The sequence below is a fragment of the Equus quagga genome, chromosome 20 (assembly GCF_021613505.1).
Source record: "Equus quagga isolate Etosha38 chromosome 20, UCLA_HA_Equagga_1.0, whole genome shotgun sequence".
Taxonomy (NCBI): domain Eukaryota; kingdom Metazoa; phylum Chordata; class Mammalia; order Perissodactyla; family Equidae; genus Equus; species Equus quagga.
This window is the reverse complement of record NC_060286.1, coordinates 42,713,743-42,735,472: the sequence shown is the minus strand read 5'-3', so window position 1 is coordinate 42,735,472 and position 21,730 is coordinate 42,713,743. Positions and strand designations below refer to the sequence as shown.

General features: G+C 48.9%; 1 protein-coding gene across 1 annotated transcript in view; it reads right to left on the bottom strand.

Annotated features, from left to right (window-relative positions):
* RCOR1 (REST corepressor 1) overlaps positions 1-8,866 on the bottom strand; it is a 123,135-nt gene extending 114,269 nt beyond the window's left edge. The window contains exons 1-2 of the mRNA XM_046647436.1: positions 8,332-8,866; positions 8,188-8,247 (exon numbers count right to left, since the gene is read on the bottom strand). Coding sequence (XP_046503392.1) covers positions 8,188-8,247; positions 8,332-8,626 — 355 coding nt within the window. The 5' untranslated portion in view covers positions 8,627-8,866. The remainder of the gene's footprint in view (positions 1-8,187; positions 8,248-8,331) is intronic.
* Positions 8,867-21,730: the final 12,864 nt, after the last annotated feature.

Here is a 21,730-nt window from a genome sequence, read left to right as displayed (position 1 = left end):
TATACTATGGTCTTTGAAAAATGCACCAAAATTCACTAATAACACAAAGAAATATATACTTTGGATTGGGGGGGGACCAGGGTTAGTTTGTTTTTTGTTTTTTTGACGAGAGAGGGAGGATGGGAAAAATATGCAAGGGACAGAAATTAGTTGCTGAACAATACCAACCAGAATGCTGTACAGGTGAAATCAAGAGTTTTTAAAAACACACTTAGATATTTTAATTTGTGCATCATTTCACACCTTATTCAAGACATGGTTCTTAAATTCATTCCACAGCTCAAGTTCAATATAAACCCACAGAAAAACACAAGGAGGGGGAGGGGAGAGATAGAAAATATTTCCACGTTATACCCATAAACTAAAACGTAGCCAACATAACACTGTCCTTTGTAACCTTAATTCACACAATCATGCTCCCCTCAAAGAAACTGAAATTGTGTTTTAAGCTCTGCAGATGACTATTTCAACGTACATGCAGGAGGAAAGCAACTCACTCCAATTTGCCCCAACCAAGCCAGGTACCTCCCATTTCACCTATGTTTTCACTGCCAGGAACTGGACATGAAGCAGGTGCTGGCAACCCTAACCATAAAACTCCACAACACCTGGGGCCGTGTGGAAACAACTAAGCAACTGATGCCATAAAGCACTGCTCCTATGTGCGTTTCCTTAAAGAGGATTTCTGGCTGACTCGCCCTGAAAAACTCGAGACTGAAATTTGAATGAAACTGGTATCTTGTGTTTTCCTTTCTTAGTGATAATAAAACAACGGTGTATCTTACAACTGATGGCATCTTAGAATGGGTTTCCTTGGGCAAGTTATTAGGTTGAACCATGACAATAAGCCTCTTGGTGCCTCTGTTTCCTCACCTGGAAAACAGAGATAACTTTACCTCAAATGACTGTTGTGATTGTTGTGTTAAAATTTTTAATAGATATAAAGTGTTCAAAAGAGCCTGGCACACAGTCAGCACACGCTGACCTGGCACTGATAGATCATTCCTTTGAGGGTTTTCTGTTGGTGACAAGTTGCACGCTCCCATCCACACACTCACCTATTTCCTTATAATCAGTGGCAAATCCATAAGACAGTTGAATTTAGTTTTAGTCCATAGCACCTTCACCTTTTGTAGGCTAAGTGACCACTATGGGAACTAAAGCCATAACTTTAACCTCTAATTAGCATGCTGCTATAACTACATGCTAGATAGAAATCAAATCAGACCTTTTCAAGTTATCAGGCACTGTAATTTGGGTCAATCGGTTAATAGTACACCAAATCAACTGAAAACACTGAAACAAAACAAAAAAGATGTGTCAATTCTCAGTGACATTCATCTTAGAAATCAGGAGTCCCAGTGACAAATATTACAGGGGCTCTGTACCAAGGCCAGTCTTCGAGCAGAAATACATCCTTGGTTGGATATTCCTTCTAAGCAAAGAACATCAATCAACACCCCATACTAAAGAAAAAACAAAAACTATATATATGCAATCCTAACAAAGGATCGGTATTCAAACATATAAAGAACTCACACAAATCACTAAGAAAAAGACCAACACCCTATAGAAAAATAACAAAAGATATATTCACAAGAGGAACCTGAGTAGCCAAAAAACACATAAAAATACACTTAATCTTACCAGTAATTAGAAAAATGCAAACATAAATCACAAAAGGATAGCACTGCAAAAAGTCAATAAATCTGACATCACAGTGAAGATCGAAACTTATGTGCCTTGTTACTGGCAATGTACTTGTTTGGAAAGCATCAAAGCAAATGGATATGCACAAATAATTCCATTTGCAAAAAGACACTGACAATAACAAAACATTCTTTACCATACCTAAGTATGTACTAAACTACAGAAACATGCATGGGACTTCTGATGGCCTTGAGAGTGTGCCACTCAGATCTCCCTCCAGGAGAGAAAGTGCTGAGAGGAGTGTGATGGGCTCCCAGTCCCAGCGGCCCACCACCTTCAGGATGCACTGCAGCATTCACGCCACAGGCATTCCAGAGCAGGGCCCTTCCTGCCCAAACGACACCTCTAACAATCTTTGCTCTGGCTCAGATTTTCTCCAAGTGTAATGCAACTTTAGGCTCCTTGCTCCAACCACTGTCATCCTTCCTTCTCTGTTTTCCTTCATAAATGTCACACCCACATCCATTCTGAAAGCTTCTGCTACCCCTATGAATCTCTTGCACACCTAATTCTATCCTGGCATCTGCTTCTCAGAGGATACAAACAAACTATCACAGGAATAACATAAATCAACTTCAAATTAGTGAAGCTGGGAGTGGAGGAATTAGCCTTCAGCTGCACCTGAAACAATTACGGCCTAATATTAACAGCGCTTAATCACAATGGTGGGTACATAACTGTACGTGTTATTTTCTGTTCTATTCGAATGTTTATTTTTTCAGTAACTCTATCTCTACAATTCTATCCTACCTTATAGTAATTTACAGAGACATTCAAATTATGCACAGTAACTAGTCACTTCAATTTTTAAAAGTTTAAATCTTACTTCTGGTTCTAAAATACGAACACATATTATTGTTCTCAATTATTTTACCCAGTAACAAAGCTCTGAAACATTGAAAATTTGAAGTGTGGCCTTACCTGGCCTCAAGCCTACCCTGAGATACTTTTAATGATCAGGTATTGAAAGACAGACAAATACAAGTCACTTTCTCTCTCCAGGCTTTATTTTCTTCATCTAGAACACAGGAAGGTTGGATGAGACAGACATTACAATTTTCTCTCTCATTACTTTGAAGGAGGGAAAATTCAAAGGTTTCAAAGAATTATGTCTAGTGTGCCATTTTTACTAAAATCCACATCTCTAAAGAATCTGACTAATTTGAAAAAAACAGGAGTTTTAGAGCTGCTAATATTTCATCTAAATAACGCTTAACGTTATTTTAAAATATTTATTTCTCTCAAACATTTTAGCAAAATACTTTTTGATACCTTAAACTTACTTTAAAATAGTCCATTTAAAAAAAACAACAACAGAAACCATAAAACTCAACCAAAAGTTAAATACATGTATTAATAAGACTTCCAGAACACAAAGTAGAAGAAATTATATTGCAACTCTACCCATATAGTTTCTAAGGTCACAAATATTTTCCACAATTGCTATTTAAACCTGTAGGAATTAACTCAGTCCAAGTCATCCAATCAGCACTCAATCCCAATTCCCACCTTATTCAGACTTTTACTGTGTTGCTACAGAGATTCTCTCTCCCAGAAAGTGATTTCAAGCTCTCAGTTTTGAATGTAAATTCTAACTTAACACATACTCCTTAGCAAAGATCACTGTGTTCCATTAGAGTAAGGGGACACACAGAGGCCCTATTTCTTTTACATTACGCCTGGAACCTCTGAAGAAAGGGTCAGAAGAAAGTGATGGTTAAACCATAAATTAATTACAACAATCTACGTAGCAGAGAGGAAAATACAAAAAGTACCATAAACTGAGGGAGAATATAGTAACTTGCATAGAGCTTTGATGTTTCATCTCCCAAGACTAAGATTTTTTTCAACTACATTGCCCAAAGAACTTTATAACCCCAAGGAAAATGGCTCTCTCAGAGTAAGCCTAAATTTCTTGAATACAAATGACCTTTAACATTGCTTTTAAAACTACTCTGCTCTGGTTAGTTTCAACTAGCTAACCCGTAAATCACAGTCCTCAAGCCTGGAAAGGAGCACTGTGGTGGAAGAATCCCTTCTGGAGAGCATTAACTCTCAGTCAAGAACTGGAAAGTTTAGAGCAAAAGCTCCCTAACTCAGAACCCAGTCAATATGCCTTCCCCTGGCCCAGGAATGGATTCAAGCTTTCTTTTGTACTATCTAGAAACTTGATCTGAACAGGTCTACCTACTCTCTCTGGACCTCAGTGTTCTTTTCGGCCATATTAACGTTTTGGACCAGTTCTCTCTCTTCCAGGAAAGGATATTTACCTAAATTGCAGCAGGTATATGTAACTTAAAAGCAATCATCTTCAAATATCTCACTGCACAACGTGTAATCAAATCAATGGCTTCGTTATAATCCAGTCTTACCGATGCAGTAAAGCAGGCAATGCAGGGACCACTACTTGGCAACTTAAGTTACATGAACGATAATTAGAATAAGGATACCAGGAAATACTGTGTGCCAGGCACTATGCTGGGCATTTTACATGTATTAGCACAGTTAACTCCTTCTCTCAAGGAAGAAGTTCCATTGTCTCTCTTTTACAGATGAAGGCAAAAATGAAGTAACTTGCTCAGGACCAAGAGATGGCTGGCAAGACGCAGTGCCAGGATAGGAACTCAGGTTTGACGATTCTCACAGCCCAAGCTCTCACAGTCTACTCTATATTGCCTCTGAAAGAAACATGAAATTAAAAAGATGACTATAATTGACATAATCATAGACTAGTAGTGATGAAAAGAACCCCCTGATTCATGATTGAGGAAACTGAGGCTTCTAGAGATAAAATGACCAGCTCTACCTTCTATGACCTTAGTCAGAGAGACAGGGCTCTGAATCTCCTGACAACCAGCTTTAGGTCTCCCTGCTACACTACCTGACGAAGGCGATCACTCAGAGGATTCACCATCACCCTGACCTCTCATGGGGTGAACAATGCCTCAAAGTATGTTTAAATCACAAAGTACTGACCAAAACTTAGGAATCTTAGGATATTTATAAAGCTGATTTTTACAATGGAACTAAAGCACAGAAAATAATGTGTTCTAAGAGGAACAAAGTAAAAAGAAATGAAAAGCATGTCAAAACACTTTGTTCAGTAAAACTATTCCACGTTAAAGCATAACACATTTTATTAACTAATACAAGTTACCCCTGAAGTGACAGTTGAGCCACTGACAACCACAAATCTGATTAAATATATTGGATTCAATGTTCCAAATACAGGTTGCACGTTTAAAGGACTTTTACCTCAAAAATTTTACCATTAACATATCCTCTTCTGTAAGAGTCTTACTGTTACTATTAGCAAACTGTGATACTGAAAACCAACTTGGGAAAGAAGTTGACATAATAACACACACTTCAGAAAACAAAGAACTCGAGTCAACCTTAAAATCCTGTCACTGTGCTCCTCTAGCTAGAAGACAACAAAGAGGAAGAGGACCAAACAAATGATCAAAGAAATACATAGGCTACAGATTCCTCCTCTGCGGGCTTACTGCTAAGATCATGGGAACATTCACACTTTCGTAGAGAAAAACACTACTCATTTCAAAATAAATTACGCTCCACAAGTGTAGGAAATAACTAACCGGAGGTAGGCTAGAATGAGCATTCCTTCCTCTTACTGCATTCTATGATTACTAAGTTCTAAAAGAAACCAGTGACAACTCAGATTTGCTACAGCACTGAATACAGAAAGACAGTCTGGTCACCACACGAGAACAAAGCCTAAATTAAACGTTTAGAATTGCATTCTGGTCTTTGTTTTCAAATCTAATTGATGAAACTTTTTCTATCACTATAAATAGACGGTATTTTAATTACCAAGTAATGCCAGAGTCCACTGATCTAGCCTAGGTCTCAATTAGATTATAAGAACTGAATCAGCATTTTAGGACTACAGTGCTCTATCCCCCTCATGCACTGTTTGCGAGGGATGACTGAAATGAATCTTCCTTGGACCATGTAAGGAATATCAGGTGGTCCTAGTTTCAATCATTTGTTTTCAAAATTAAATGGGGTCAAGTTGGAATAGTGTGGACAAATAAAATCTGACTTAAAAAAAATTAAAATCAACTTCTTCCACTCACACATCTTTACCAGAGACAGTTTTCTTAAAAAAGGCTTTCTGACAAGTTTCACATTCACCTGTCCAAATTCTGGTTTAAAAAAAAATAACGATAAATTCAAAACTCAGGCAGAGAGAAAGAAAAAGCAGTAAAAATCACAGTCTCAATTCTACATTATTTCTAACTTGTACTCATGGAAAGAACCTGTCTTAAGTTTAAAGATCTAAAAAAAAATTTTTTGCCATCAAACAAATATGGTATACCATTTCTAGTCCAAAATGGAAGTCTTCTCTTCCCTTAGATTTTAAGTTATACGAGAACACACCTAAAAAAAAAATCACTAGGAAACAGTAAAGTCCCACCACTTTCAGCCATATCTGGGAATGTGTCCCACTGCTCAGACTGGCAAAACAGGGTTTGAAATTATTTCATACCAGTTAGATTCCTTTCCAGATTAAGACAAACACAAAATAAGAAATTTGGAAATGTTAATACTAAGACCCAATCAATTGGCAGTAAGACTATGCAGCAGAACATTTAAGATGTTCCATTTTTTAGAATGGCAAGTGTCTAGCAAATTTATGCGTGCACTCATTCCATCAAAAATGCAAGGACAGCTCAAAATATGATCCTATTACCTTTGCCATTTCAATGGAGAACAACTCCAAAGAAGTCCGGTTCATGACTAACAAAGCAGAGACAGACATCAGTCTTTAGAAGAACGTCAGAAATCTAATTCCTGTTGTTGCCATCAAATATACCCTTTTCTTTAGGCATATACAACATATTTAAATAAAGCTTTCAAAACTAATATAACCAAAATGTATCAAAAACCGAGCAACTAACTAAAACTAAAAGATCTACACAAGCTGATTTTAAAAAAGTGGAGGAAACTTGGTGACAAGCTTTTGCTTTATGTTCTGTGTATTAACACAAAGATGGACTTGACCTACAAAATGAAGATAGGGTCAACGGTAACCAAAAAACAGTATGCTTCCCCTGGTGGCCAACCAAGGAATGGAAAAGGCATTACAGAAGAGAAAAAGCCTGGTCTCCTAGTCCTATCCTGTCACTCTTATGAGAAGTGACTACCAAAAAAGGAAGATGTGGGGGAAGGGGAAACCAAGATGAGTTTAAAAAGAACACAAACCTGGGTGTTACACTACACACATTTAAGAGATTTAAACCAACAGACCAAAATGTAGAAGGCAAATATGGGAAAGGTCTTTTACTTCCAGAATGCCAAGAGCTCACTCAGGGATCCCCATGTATTTTCACTTCAAAGAACAAGAACACTCAGAATTTAGTACCTTAATAACAACTTAAGAGCCATCGTTTTTTTTCAAGGACTAGATCCTTGCAATTTTCTGCAGTCTTGTTTCCAAGGAAAAGCATTCGTGCATTTGTTTTCTCAAATAAACTAGTGGTATAACCTACACAGAGAACCTCCAGCTCTAAATCTCTCCAACCAGGAGGACTGTTGTTAACTCCAGTTCCACAAGATTCTCTTTTGAATTTTATTTCTAAAATAAAACCCGCGACCTTCCAAACATTTTCTACGCCAACAATCTTCAAAGACAGTCTCATACAGAAACAGCCTAGAATCTCCTGTATTAAAATCCGACGAATTCCTTTGTCTGATTGGATTTTTTCTGGTACCACTTTAAATTTCCTTCCACACAGACTAGCAGCAAGGGAAGTAAATGTTCATTCTAGGGTGTAGGCATCTCTTGGAGGTGGAAACCATTTGTTAGGCTAAAGCTTCTGAAGGTTCTATTCTTTCACAACCCCTTCCTTAAGAAAAAAGGAAATACACGCACATTTACAAATAGGTCCTAAAATCAAACTGCCACAAGCCTCTCCTCCCCAGGCAGGCGCCCTCTGGGAAGCACACTTCTTTTATTAACTGATTTGGGGGGGTCGTTATTCTACTCGCCCTCGGGATGGGAGGGGAGCCTGGGGACCGGCGGGAGGAGGACAAGGCATGGGGGGCACCCTGGGTAGGGGAGAAGCGAGCCGAGGGCGTCCCAGGTCGGGGGCGCTCGCCGGCGCTAACTCTCCGGCACTGCCACCCCTACCCCTGACCGAGGCGCGGCTCGTCCGGACCCGGGGACCGCCGGAGCCCCGGCCCAGGCGTGGCCGCCCCGGCGCCGCCGCCTCCCCCCGGGGCCGCAGGGGGACAGCGGCACCCACCCGACTGGGCCGACTCGGGCCTTCCCCGTGCGCGGAGGCACGTTGGCAGCACACGTTCGTGTGTCTCCCTCGTTCTCGCCCTGCTGTTCTCCCCGCGGACGGCAGGGCGAACACACAAAAAGAAAGTTGTCCGAGGGCTCCCGCCCCCTCGGGGCGCGGGGGACCGGGGCGCACCCGCCGCCGGCCGGCCCGGGGCGCTACTCACCCGGGTCGAAGTCGGGCACCACCGCCTGGTACTGGGGTCCGACGCGCATGCCGCCGCCACCTGCGGGGAAGCAGAGCACGGCGGTCAGCGGGCGCGGGCTGGGGGCGCGGGGGCGGCGCGCGGCGGCTGCCACCCACCACCTACCGTGCTCCTCGTCGCTGGACGAGCCCGAGCTGCCTTCCTCCCAGGAGTTGCTGCTGCTGTTGCCATTGGGCGCCGCCGCCGCCAAACTTTTATTCTGCCCATTATTGGGGGCGGCGGCGGCCGAGGCGGCGGCGGAGGCGGAGGCGGCGGCGGCGGCCGAGGCGGCAGCAGCCGAGGCGGAGGCGGAGGCGGCCGCGGCGGAGGCGGCGGCGGCCGAGGCGGCCGCGCTGGCCGCGTTGTTCCTGCCTCTCCGCTTCCCTGAGACCTCGGGGCCCTTCTCCACCATGGCCGGCATCGGCGGGGGCCGGGGCCGGGCTAAAGTGGCGGGGACCCGCGGCTCCTGAGGAGGGGCGCCGGGCCGGGGGAGGGGGTGCGGGCGGGCGCGGGGCCGGGGGCGCGGCGGGAGCCCGCGGGCGCGAGTTGGGGCTGGGGGCGGCCCTGGCAGGCGGAGAGCGGAGCTGCTTCAAGCCCCCAGCGCCAAGCCGAGCGCAACTTTCGCTCTCATCGCCGCCCGCACTTCACTGGCACTAACTACTCCGGGAGCAGCGAGCGGGAGGGGAGGGGGCGGGGCCTGGGACGAGCAGGGGGGGAAGCCGCGCGCAGCCCAACCCGACGCGGGGACGGCTCCGCCCCCCACGCGCTCCCATTGGCTCTTGTGGGATTTGGACGGCGAGCGGCCGCCCGGTTGGCTCGGCACACCCGTCCGTCCAAGGGACCGGGGCAGGGGAGCCGGGAGGGGGAGGCTCGGGGCTTCCGTTGGTCAGGTTCGGTTGACGCGTATCGCCCGCTGTACGTGGTTTGAGGTTTGCAATCTCTCTACGCCCCATGATCCATCTCTCTAGGCAATAGCGGGGAGTTAGCTGCCCTCCCCGCCCCCTCCCTCTGCCGCGGCCCCTGCCCTTCTCACCTGCGCGCACCCCCTGCCGCCTCTCCCCCGACATTCCCCGAAGGGCCCCACTGAGAGTCCCATCAGCTTCAAAAAGTAAAATATGCACGACGCCAGAACAGAAATTGAATGCAAGGTCGGGACTACTTTCCCCCTCGCGCGGAGGATTACATTCCACAGTTTGAATGGGTTCTATACAAAGAGGAGAAACTAATTGGAAGAAACTAATTGCGCCCCCACCTTTCCCATGGGGTTTGGGGTGTACCAGGTCCGGGGGACCCCTGATGCAGGGGACAGGGTTATCAGGTGACAGTCTCCCCTGGAGGGGAAGGAAGCAGCATGGGAGCTCGGGGGTTTGTGGAGCTTTCTGCTAATGAGGTGGGGGAGGTGGGGAGTCGCCCCAATGGCCCGAGTTGCGGGGCGCGCCGCGTTTGCGGAGGCCGGAGGGGAGGGTTCCCAGCGGCCCCTGCCCGGACGCAGAGTCCGGGCGCGGGGTCCCTGACATCCTCGATGACTGTTTAGAGATCAGTGAAGGGTCCGAACTGTCCTGGGGGGAGGGGAGCACTCCCCATTTCTCTAGTAGGGAGGGAGACTTACAGTAATGGGCTGGGGGCCGGGAAGGGTAAAGAGGAAGAAGCTATTTTCATCCCAAACCCTTGGTAGGGGAGGAGGGTCAACTTCCTCCGAGGCAAGAGCCACTTTTCCGGATCTGCTGCCTGTCCTGCCTCCCCCACTCCACCCCGGGCACCAGGCGAGGGAGAGCACCACCCAGCCCAAGACATCGCTGCCCCGGAGAGTGACCACCGGCCGGCCCAGTAGCTGCCTTATATAGCTGGATGGGGGTAAAGGGAGTGTGACTCCCCGGGAGGTTCATATCTGCCCCACCCCCACCCAGCCCCCAAGCGACGCGCAGTCCGTACAGAATTAGGAGGCCAGAGGAGGTCTATAAATGAAATTTTTTTTTAACGCAGCGGATGGCTATTTTTCTTTTAAGTTGTTTCAAAACTGAGTTTAATACAGGATATAAATAGGTACAGGGAGAAATCTGGAGTCTTATGGTTTTAAAGCCTGAATAAATAAGCAGGGTGTTCTCTTTCACATTTTCTGCAGCATGAACCATCATTATTAACTTCAGTGAAGTGACCACGTTCACTTCTGCCTAAATGGCCTTTAAGAAACAGGGCTGGAGGCCCTCCCCGTGGAGGAGCCCTGCCCCCACCAAGTTTAGGGTCACAGTTCCTGGACTCCTCTTGAAAGGATGCCCCTCTCCTTGGAGAGCCCTAGGCAGTGCCGGTATATGCCCCTGGGAAACTCCAGACGGTTGGCCAGAGTAGGGTGCAGACGGCAAAGCCAAGGTTTAGAACCAGAGGTTGCATTCTTGGGGCTGGGCCACCTGGCTGAGGGCTGTGACTCATCTAGAGGCTGAGCACTCTGCCCTGCTCATTTGGTGTCTCTTAAGTTTTACCACCAGACTCGAAAAGTTAGCCTACAAGGGCACAAAGGTGATACCGAGTCATTTATTAGGGCAGCAGGGATGGCACAGCACATGGAGTCACCAGCCCTACCCACCGAACACCAAGGTTGGGGCTACTTCCTGGCTGGGTTATGACTGTGGGTCCATCACTGGACTCCAACCATTCACTTTTTTCAACGAATTTTAACACCTAAGTTACCTCAACATGTGCCAGGTTCTGTTCTAGTTTGTCTGACCCCAAAGCTATGTGGATACTATATTGGCCTTCGCCCTCTCTGTTTCTTCATTGGTAAAACACAGATTATGGTGCCTACCTACTGGCCTCGTGAATTTTCAGAGTCCATCGCCCTGTCTCCCTCCACCATAGGGAGCCCTCCAACCTGAAGGAAATCCCCCTTCCTAACCCCTGCGTGTTGCTTGGGGGGGGGGGGGGGGTCCACACCCAACCCTTCTGATGGGGAATTTGCAGTCTCCAACTTCAAGCTGCCCCTCTGTACAGTCAGTGGCCCTGCTGGGGGCTTTCCATGACTCTCCCACTCTCTGAGACTAAGATTTCACACCTTCTCTCTTCTCCCTACAACTCCCACAGCCCCTTCTGCCCTCACTCCCAGCCAACGACCTCACCTCATCCTTCAATGAGAAAAGCTGAAACCACCAAATGGGATCTCTCTCCTCTTCCAGTCCCTCGAGAGGACACATCTCCCTGCCTGGCACCCGCCTCCCTCCACACCCTCATCCCCCGGCCCCGGGTTCCCCCACCAAGATCTTGATCTCAGGCATCCACCTCCTGCTACCCTCCCCTCACTGTTCTCCTGGGCCGTCAGCCTCTCTCTTTCCCCTGGCTCAGCATTTTCCAAAAAAACGGAAAAACTCTCCCTCGCTCCTAAGCGCCCTTCAGCCTCATCCCCATTTTTCTACTCCTCCAACGAAAACTACAAAGACACATCTATACCTGCCTTCTCCACTCCCTTCCCAGTCTCTCCTCACCCTACCCCAGCAGGGCTGTGTCCCCACTCTCAACTCTTGCTAAGGTCACCCACAACCTCCCTGCTACCCAATCCAGCAGCCACTTTGTGGTCTCACTGAGCTTCTCGGCAGCATCGGAGTCCACTACACCGAAACTCCCTCACTTCTCTGGATGTTGGTTTGCCATCTTCTGGCTCTGCTCCTACCTCACAGGCCACGCCCCTTCCTTCCAGCCTGTAATTGTTGGGGTTCCTCGTGGGCCCTCTTCTCTGTCTCTGCTGCATAGTAGGTGCTCATTAAATATTTGTTGGGTGAGAAATGAACTATACAGGGAGTACAGGCTGCTGTGGGTGCACAGAGCAGGAACCACTCTCAGGGAGGGGAGGGTTCCCGGAACACACGAGGTCTGACCTAGACGAGAAATATGCCCTTCAAGGGGGACCTTTTGGTTTTGTCAGCCCAGCATCTCCCTAGAGGAATCCCCAAAATCCTCCTCGAGGCGGTTGGGTGGGGCTTCCCCATGACCAGCACACGACCCAGGTCTGACCAATCAGAGCTCCCCAGCCCTCTGGCTGCAGTGATTGGCTCAGGCATAGGCACGTGGCCTATCCAGCCTAACAAGGCCTATCCAGAAGTTTTTCTGGAACTCTCAGAAAAGAGAGTGTCTTTCTGAAGTCAGGAACTGAGGACTGGTAAAGCCTAGAGCCTCCAGGCCAGGTGCCCAGGGCTGGAAACTGAAGGAGGCGCTTGGCTCGGGCTCTCTGGCGCGCAGTGTGGGCCCTCCAGTGCGGGCCCTGCTTCGGGAAGCCCTCCGCACCCCGACAGTCTGTGGAGAAAGGAGGGTTGAGTTGAACTCTCCCGCTCCCCACGCCCCATAAGCCAGGTCTCAAATCCTGGCCTTTTAAATTGAGCAGTTTGAGTTTCTGTTACAACTCAATCCTGAATAATACAAATGATTAGGCATTAGCCTGGTGCAAAACAAGGAAGAGAATATGCGCGCAGAGGAAATAACACCTTTTTGTCTCCTGTGAAAGGCTTAAGAATAACGGCTAACATCTTCAGGGGGTAATGGTGCGCCTGGTTCTGCTCTCTGTTGGAATCGGAGGCTCTTGTAATCCGCCCAGTAATCCCATCAAGGGAACACGGTTATGACGGGCTCCTCCAGGCCTGGTAGGTAAGGAAACTGAGGCATCTGGCGGCGAAGTAGTCTGCGTGAAGCACAGCCCTCACACTCAGTGACAGAGCTCTGCTGCCAGCTGCCTCGCCGGGGACCTAGGAAGGCTGGGAGGCAAGGGGAAAGGATGTGCGCAGGACGCCTTGTCTGATTCTACACGGAGTGTTTATAATTTTTATCGCTGCTATTTTTTTTAGTTTTACTATTGTTAGATAGCTCGTTAGAAAATTCTGCTAGGCAAGGAATAGTTTCCCCAAGGCTGGAGCCAGGCAAAGGGCAGGGTGTGCCTGGGGCACGAGGCTGGCGGGAAAACAGCCCTGAAGCCAGTCCTAGGAGGGTTCAAACCCCCAAAACACTTTTCAGAAACTGAGAGTTCGGCAGGAATTTTAGCCATCCCAGGAGTTCTTAACCTGCAATCTGTGGATAGAATTCAGGGAACTATGAACATGGCAGGGTAATTACAGCTTTATTTAAATGAACCTTTAACTGAATCTAGCATTTTCTTCAATTATGAATCTAGGCATTATTAGCAAGGGCTGTGACTCTGCCACCCATAGAAATCATAATACTGTCTCATCACACGCAGTTGTTGGAGACATCTCAGAACAGTGTGTACACTCATCTCGAAAATCACAGAAGATAGACCTGCCGCCAGAGTTTGTTACTTAATGTGTTAGTAACTCAACAAATAACTCAAAATGGATCGTAGACCTAACTGTAAGAGCTAGAACTGTAAAACTCTTGGGAGAAAACAAAGGAGTAAATCTTCATGACCTTGAGTTAAGCAAAGATTTCTTAAATACAATTCCAAAGGCATAAGGAACAAAAGAGAAAAATAGATAAATTGGACTTCATCAAAATTAAAAACTTTTATGTTGAAAACAATACCATCAAGAAAGTGAAGAAAGACAGTCCACACTGTGGAAGACGATGTTTGCAAATCATGCCTGGTAAAACGCACTTTAGCTAAAATATATACAGAACTGTCACAACTCAACAATAAAAAATGAATAACCCAATTTTAAAATGAATAAAGTCTATGAATAAACATTTCTCCAAAGAAGATACACAAATGGCAGATAAGCGTGTGAAACAATGTTCAACATTAGCCTTCAGGGAAATGAAAATCAAAATTACAATGCGATGCCACTTCATGTACACTAGGATGGCTAGAATAAAAAAGAGAGATAGGGCCAGCCCGGTGGCCCAGCGGTTAAGTGCACACGCTCCGCTTCGGCAGCACGGGGTTCGCCGGTTCGGATCCCGGGTGCGGACATGGCACCGCTTGGCTAAGCCATGCTGTGGTAGGCATCCCACATATAGAGTAGAGGAAGATGGGCACGGATGTTAACTCCGGGGCAGCCTTCCTCAGCAAAAAGAGGAGAATTGGCAGCAGATGTTAGCTGAGGGCTGATCTTCTTAAAAAAAAAAAAAAAGAGAGATAATAACAAGCATTGATGAGGATGTGGAGAAATTGGAACCTCACACTGCTGGTGGGAATATGAAATGGTGCAGCTGCTTTGGAAAACAGTCTGGCAGTTCTTCAAAAAGTTAAACATACAGTTGCCATAAGACCCAGCAGTCCCACTCTTAGATATATAACCAAAATTATCGAAAATATATGTCCACACAAAAACTTGTACACAAATGTTCACAGCAGTATTATTCACAATAGCTAAAAAGAAACAACTTAAATGTTCATCAGCTGATGAATGGATAAACAAGATATGGTCTATCCATACGATGGAATACTATTCAGTCAGGAAAAGAAATGAAGTAGGGGCCAGCCTGATGGCACAGCTGTTAAGTGCACACATTCCGCTTCAGCGGCCCAGGGTTTGCCAGTTCAGATCCCGGGTGTGGACATGGCACTGCTTGGCATGCCATGCTGTGGTAGGCATCCCATGTATAAAGTAGAGGAAGATGGGCACGGATGTTAGCTCAGGGCCAGTCTTCTTCAGCAAAAAGAGGAGGATTGGCAGCAGTTAGCTCAGGGCTAATCTTCCTCAAAAAAAAAAAAAAAAGAAACAAAGTATTAATACAGGCTACAACATGGATGAACCTTGAAAACATAATGTTATGTGAAAGAGGCCAGTCACAAAAGACCACATATCATTCCATTTATATGAAATATCCAGAACAGGCAAATGTATAGAGACAGGAAGTAGATTGGTTGCCAGGGGCTGGGGGAAGGGAGGAGTAGGGAGTGACTGCTAATGGGTGTGGGGTTTCTTTCTGAGGTGATGAAATATTCTAAAATTGATCGTGGGGATGATTGCACAACTCTGTGACTATACTAAAAACCATTGAATTGTACACTTTAAGTGGGCAAATTAAATGATGTATGAATTCTATCCCAATAAAGCTGCTTGAAAAATAGAGATGATTAAATAGCAAAGAAGGAGGAGGGAGACACGCAGAAGACTACGTCACACATGAGCTTTGTATTTCTATAGGTTCCGGGTGTTCTGCATCACTCGTGCCCGACGTTGGGGGAGCCAGCCTCCCTGCCGTCTTTGAGATCTCCTGTCCGGCTCTCCATGCCAGCCTCCTTGAGCGCTGCTGCTGAAGTTCTCACTTCAATAGGATGCCAGGGCGAGCGCGGTGACCACACGAAGGCCACCCTGAGGCTCCTTGTCCCACAGCTCCCTGTCTGGTCAAGTCTCCGTTGTGTAGTTGTGTCAGCCTCACCTTGAGTCTTGCAGCTGCGACCTTCACTATACAGATGAGAGACTGGAGGCTGAGCCCGAGCTGTCCTCGTGGGAGGACATGGGAGGGAGGTACGAGGCCAGGCCCTCTCCTGCCCAGTTCACCCCACTCGTTATTTAAATACCTTCTGGAATGTTTTACTTTCTTTAAGAAGCATCCTCAAGAGGACTTGGGAGATGTCTGCAGGCCTGGGTAAGTTTGGGGCCTCCTAGGGTGACTCCCTCAAGGGACCAACGGAGACAGATCCAGCCCCAGGCCCAAGGCCCAGGCTGAGGGAAGTCTCCACACTGGAGACCATGGTCCTCCAGCCCCAGGTCTGTCTCAAGATTCCCCAGTTCCAGGTGACCTCTCCCTTCCCAGGGGAAGCTGCTCTCACCAGGCCCCATGGCCCAAATTGTGCTCCCTCCCCATCTTTCATGTCACAGCTCACTGTCACCCCCTCCAGGGAGCCCTTCTTACCTCCCTGACCACCTGAGTCCCCTGTCCTAGCCCAGGTGCCCTTTCTGGCACCAGCCATGATTGTAACGCCCTATGTGTGCCACCGTCTGTCTTTCTCCTGCTGGAAAATAAGCTCCATGAGGCCGGGCCTGCTCCAGCGTGTCTGGGATCCCCGGCCAGCGCCAATCCTCAGACAGCACTGGCTCCTTAAATCCCACTGCTGACTTTGTCGTGGGGTCAAGCTGGGACTTTTCAACAAGATCCGAGTCAGAGCGTAAACATATCGCCCAGAAATAAATGCTGAGCATCACTCTGGCTTCCCAGGTAGCCCCGTGGCTGGCAGATGCCATCTTTCAGGCTGCACCCAGACATTTAGACCCTCAGAGAGAGGAGTGCTCCTTTCCTCACAGAGAAACCGCCATCCAGCGTGTGGTTTCCTGTCTGATGACCCACCCGTTATCCACAGGCGTGACCGTGGGAGTGACAACCCCCCGCCTTTACCCCCACAGGACACTGGATCAGAAAAAGGCAGGCCAGCTGAACTCTCCCTCAGACAGACAGAGAGACAGAGACTGATGGCCCTCGAGGCTGGGGGTGAGAGTGCAGAGAGGTCTGTTAACATTCAGTCCTGGGGACAAGCCACCCCAACAGGTCAGGCCAGGCCCAGCTGGATGAGCTCACCCGAAGATGCCCAGGCTCAGGAGACCCACGAGGGGCCTTCCCCAGGGCAGCAGGGCAAGCACAGTGGATACCTGGGCTGTCCCCCAACCATCCCACTGTGGGTGTGGAGACACCCTCCCAAGGCTCTGTCCCCTCTCCACAGGATGGACGGAGATCAGGTCCTTCCCAGTTTTCAACTCCCCAGGGGCTTCCTGCTGCCCTGAGGATAAAATTCAAAGCCCCCCAAAGCTGGCTCTAGGCTTCCAACCCCGGGATGGGGCCCACCTCCCACCCTGACCTCCACTCCCTGCCTCTCCCTCAACTCCTGCCTCGGGGACTTTGCAGAGGCTGTTCCTTGGCTGGAACACCTTTCCCTGGATCTTCACAGGCTGCCTCCACCTTATTCAGATGTCACCTCCTCAGGGAGCTCTCTGACCACCCCACCTCCGGCAGCCCCCCGTGGCCTCCTCCCTGCTGTGCCCCATTCTCAGCCTTATCTCAATGACAGTTATGGCATCCTACTGTTCTTGTCTGTTATCACTCCCTCACTAGCCTCCACCCTGGCACCAGGGCCTGTCTGTCTGTCTGTTCTGCTCACAGTGTGCTCCACCTTGAGCCAGTGCCTGGCCTGGAGGAGAGTACATCTCAGGTCCTCCTTGCAGTGCCCGTGAGGGGGGCTGCTGGGGTGATGCAGGAGAAGGCTGCTGTGGCCGCTTGTGCAAGAAGCACTGTCATGGCCCAAGCCGCAGCGCTCCCACCACCTCGCCGGCCTCCCTCCCTTACAGCCCTGGTATCTGACTTGCTGACGTCTGTTCCCCACTGGCCTAGCACACAGTGGGCCTTGGTAAAAGTTTGGGGTTCTCGATGGGTGGACAAGGAGGGAGGCACCCTTTTAGGTGCAAGGACAACACAAATAACATTGGAGCCCTTTTACCAAATGCCCAGCATTTTCAGAGCTGATGGAGGAGTCAGACAGACCCGGGCAGCCTGTGTCCTCTGCTGAGTGTGGCCCTCCACACGCTCAGGCCTCCCTGTCCCTCCCTGCTTCCCCTCTGAGGAGGGGGTAAAGCCTGTCCCAAAGGGCTGCTTCAGAAATCTCAGAAATTCTTAGAAGGAATGGAGGAAAGACAGCGGGTGGAGCCCATCCATTTACCTTTGGTCCCGCCCCAAGCCCTGCCAAAATGGAAACAGAGGGACTAAGACAACAGAAGGATGGACAACAGCAACAAAACCTTGGAAGTCATAAGTCAGATGGGTTAGTGGTCACCAACTTTGCCAACTGGTAGAGCTGGTTTCAAATCTGGCAGTGGGGAGAGAAGAGAAGCAATTCCTGACTGCCAGACCCCCAAAGTACCCAGCTCACTTCTTTTGATTACACAGTGGGTGCCAGCCCTGCCCCCTTGGCCCAGTGACACATGGACTCAGCACTTCCTGGTGTATTAGGCGTCCTCATGACAACCGGATGAAGTAGGGTAGGAGACTGTGTGACTCGAGGTCACAGAGCTGGCCGCAAATGGAGGGACGAAGCCATAGAAAGGAATGAACTATGTATGGACATACACTACAACGTGGATGAACTTTGAAAACATGATGCTGAGTGAAAGAAACCAGCCACAAAAGGTCACATAGTGTATGATTTCATTTATACGAAATGTCCAGAATAGGCAAATCCCTAGAGAAAGAAAGATTTGCAGTTGTCAGGTGCTGCTGGGGAGGGAGGAGGAGAGACTGTTTAATGGGTACGGGGTTTCCTGGTGAGGTAATGAAAAAGTTCTCCCGGGGCCGGCCCGGCGGCGCAGCAGTTAAGCGCGCATGTTCTGCTTCTCAGCGGCTTGGGGTTTGCCGGTTTGGATCCTGGGTGCGGACATGGCACTGTTTGGCAAGCTATGCTGTGGTAGGCGTCCCACATAGAAAGTAGAGGAAGATGGGCACAGATGTTAGCTCAGGGCTAATCTTCCTCGGAAAAAAAAAAAAGAAAAAGTTCTGCAACTACATAGTCAGAAGGTTGCACAACATTGTGAATGTCCTTATTGCCACTGAATTGTACATTTCATTATGGTTAAAATAATAAATGTTATGTTATATTATTTCACCACACACACACACACACAAGAATTGAGGGGCCAAAGTTGGAGCCCAACCTTCAAATTCAAGGCCAGGGCTCACCTATAGGACCAGAGGGGACAGTGGGGCAGGTGATGGCTGTTTAGGGTGACCCTGCGTCTAGACAGAGCCTTACACCCTGTACTCTGTACTCTGTCCCAGCTCTTGTCTAATGGACAAGCCCAGGATTCCCGGGCTATGACCCAAGGTCCCAGAGGAGAAACTAGTCTGTGATGGCGAGGCCTGAGCGTCGGGCATGACAGTTATAATAATAGTGAAATAACCACCCACAGGTACCAGGCCCTGCGCTCAGAGCATCACGGCTGCCCCGCGTAGGAGCTGCTGCTATTATTGTCTCAGCCCCGGGCCTCCTCTCTCGCTCACCCCTTGCTGAGCTCAGGCAGGCTCATGGCTTTAAATAACCTCTCTACTCCGATCACTCCCAAATCTGTGTCTCTAGCTGGGACTCGCCCCTCAACTCCAGCCACCTGCTCCAGTCTGCCCAGCATTGTCCAATGGGCACCACACATGTCACAACACTGAGCCTCACCCCCGGCGCCCCTTCTCCCCTGTGCTTAAGTCAAAACTTTGGAGGCACCTTGCTCCCCTCCTCCTTAAACTCCATATCCAACATCTGGCGTGCCTCCAGATACATGCAGAATGCAGCCCTGGTGCGGCCCCATCACTCTTGCCTGGATTGTTGCAGCTGGCGTCTCTGCTTCTGCCGTTGACCCATGGATACCAGAGGAATATAGTTAAGAGCCAGCCCTGATGGCCTAGTGGTTAAAGTTCGGTGCACTCCACTTCAGCAGCCCAGGTTTGATTCCCTGGTGTGGAACCACACCACTTGTCTGTCAGTAGTCATGCTGTGGCAGTGGCTCACACAGAAGAACTGGAAGGACTTACAACTGGAATACACAACTATGTACTGGGGCTTTGGGGGGCGGGGGAGGGAGAAAGATTGGCAACAGATGTTAGCATAGGGCAAATCTTCTCCTGCAAAAAAAAAAAGGAATATGGTTAAAACAGAAACCAGATCATGTCATTCCCCTGCTGTAAACCCTCCATTGGCTCCCACCTTACTCAGAATGAAAACAAAGGCTTTCCAGTGGTTTACAAGGTCCAACAAAAGCAGGCCCCCCAGTGACCTCTTGGACCTTGTCTTGTCATCTTGCCTTCTTGCCTTCTCTGTGTCACCACCCGGCTCTAGCCCCATTGACCTTCCTGCTGATCTTCTAACAAACCTAGCACACCCAGACCTCAGAGCTTTTGCACCTGCTGTTCTCTGTGCCAAGAATGCTCTTTCCCAGAGATCCCCTTGGCTCACTCCTCACCTCCTTCAGTCCTGACTCAGCTCTCACCTTTTCAGTGAGCCATCCCTGACCACCCTCTTGAAAAAGGCCACCCACCCCATGCAACGTGGTTTATCTCCTCCTTTGCCCATGTCACCAGCCTGCATTCCTGATTGATTTGTGCTGTCTGGTTCCCCTGTAGGATGGCAGCCCCTTGAGGGCGGGAATTCCTGCCTATCTTGTTCACTGTTGCTGCTCCAGAGCCTAGAGCCATGCATGGCACACAGTGGGCTTCCATAGGTACCTGAAAAATGAGTGGGCCATTTCAGGGTAGGACACCGAGGCCCCAGGGGCAGAGTGATGTGTCTGTGGCTGGCAGTACCAGGGTCTCCTCCAGGCCTGTCTCCCGAGCTCCCAGATCCTTCCAGCTCACAGTGCTTGTTATTTTTGTTAGTGTCCACCCGTATGGAAGACAGCATGTTCTCACAGCATCTTCTTGCTGAGAAGGCAAATATTCGAAAATACTTTGACAATGACATTCTCCAATTCCCCGAGGCTGTGTGAGATGCCAAGAATGACGTAACTAATTAGCAGCACCGACTCCCCACACAGCCTGGCATCTGTGTCTCCTGGGGAGAGGGCATGGCCAAGACTCTCCGGGCGCTGCAGGGGGGTGTCCGGGTGGGACCCCCAGGGGTGAGGGCAGTGAAGCCTCAAGCCTGGGCCGCGACTGACTCCGCCTCTGGCTGCTGAGAGCCTGTCCCTGGACCTCTCTGGCCTCAGTTTCTCCATTTGTAAAATGAGAGGGCTTCCTCCTCACCTTCAGGTCCGGATGTTCTCTGCTGCAGGAAGCTTCGACGCCCAGGTCATGGAGAGCAGGGCTGACGTGGCACGTGTACGTGCTGCTGTGGTTTGATGGGCTCTTTTGGAACAATCTGAGACCTGAGCCACTTTCATCCAGACCGCTCTCAGGCCTCCTGCATTCTTCACGTCAGCTCCACACAACTTGCGTGCCCACGTTGGGCCAGGCGCTGGGAACGCGGCCACAGGATTTCGCATCAAGGTCAGCTCCCTGCTAGTCACAGTCCCTTTGAGACCAGGCTGTATTTGACCCTCAGAGAAACCCAGGTGGCCCCCAGTGCATGGGGTTATTGCTCCCATTTGACAGATGTGGAAATTGAGGCCCTGAGAGGGGTAGTGACTTGTTCAAGACCCCACAGGAAGTTAGATGGGCAGAACCAGAACATGAACATGGACCTTCTGACTTCTGGTTCAGGGCTCATCTGGACCCCTCCGAGGAGCACCAGGATGGAACCTCGAAAGCTGGGAAGGGTCCTCTATTTTCAGTCACAGACAGGTGGACCCAAGCCCAATTCATAGACTCCACTAGGCTCAGGCTCAGTGGAGAATGGCCAGAAGGGCTGGACCTGGCCAGGACAGAGGTGGGAGCTAGGTCCCCCCAAGGGATCTCACTGCAAACATCAATCTCATTAAGCCGCTCCTCTGCTCAAGAACCCCCCATGGCTCGCTACTGCTGAACTACACCAAGTCTACCTTCACGAGCATCACCCTAAAACCTGTGTTCTCGTGTCACCCTCCAACCCAGCTGCAGCAGACTGCTTTCCAGCTCCCTCCAGCATTCCAAACTCATCTCCACCTCGGTACCATCCCCAAGGGGGGCAGTCCTGGTGAGGAGC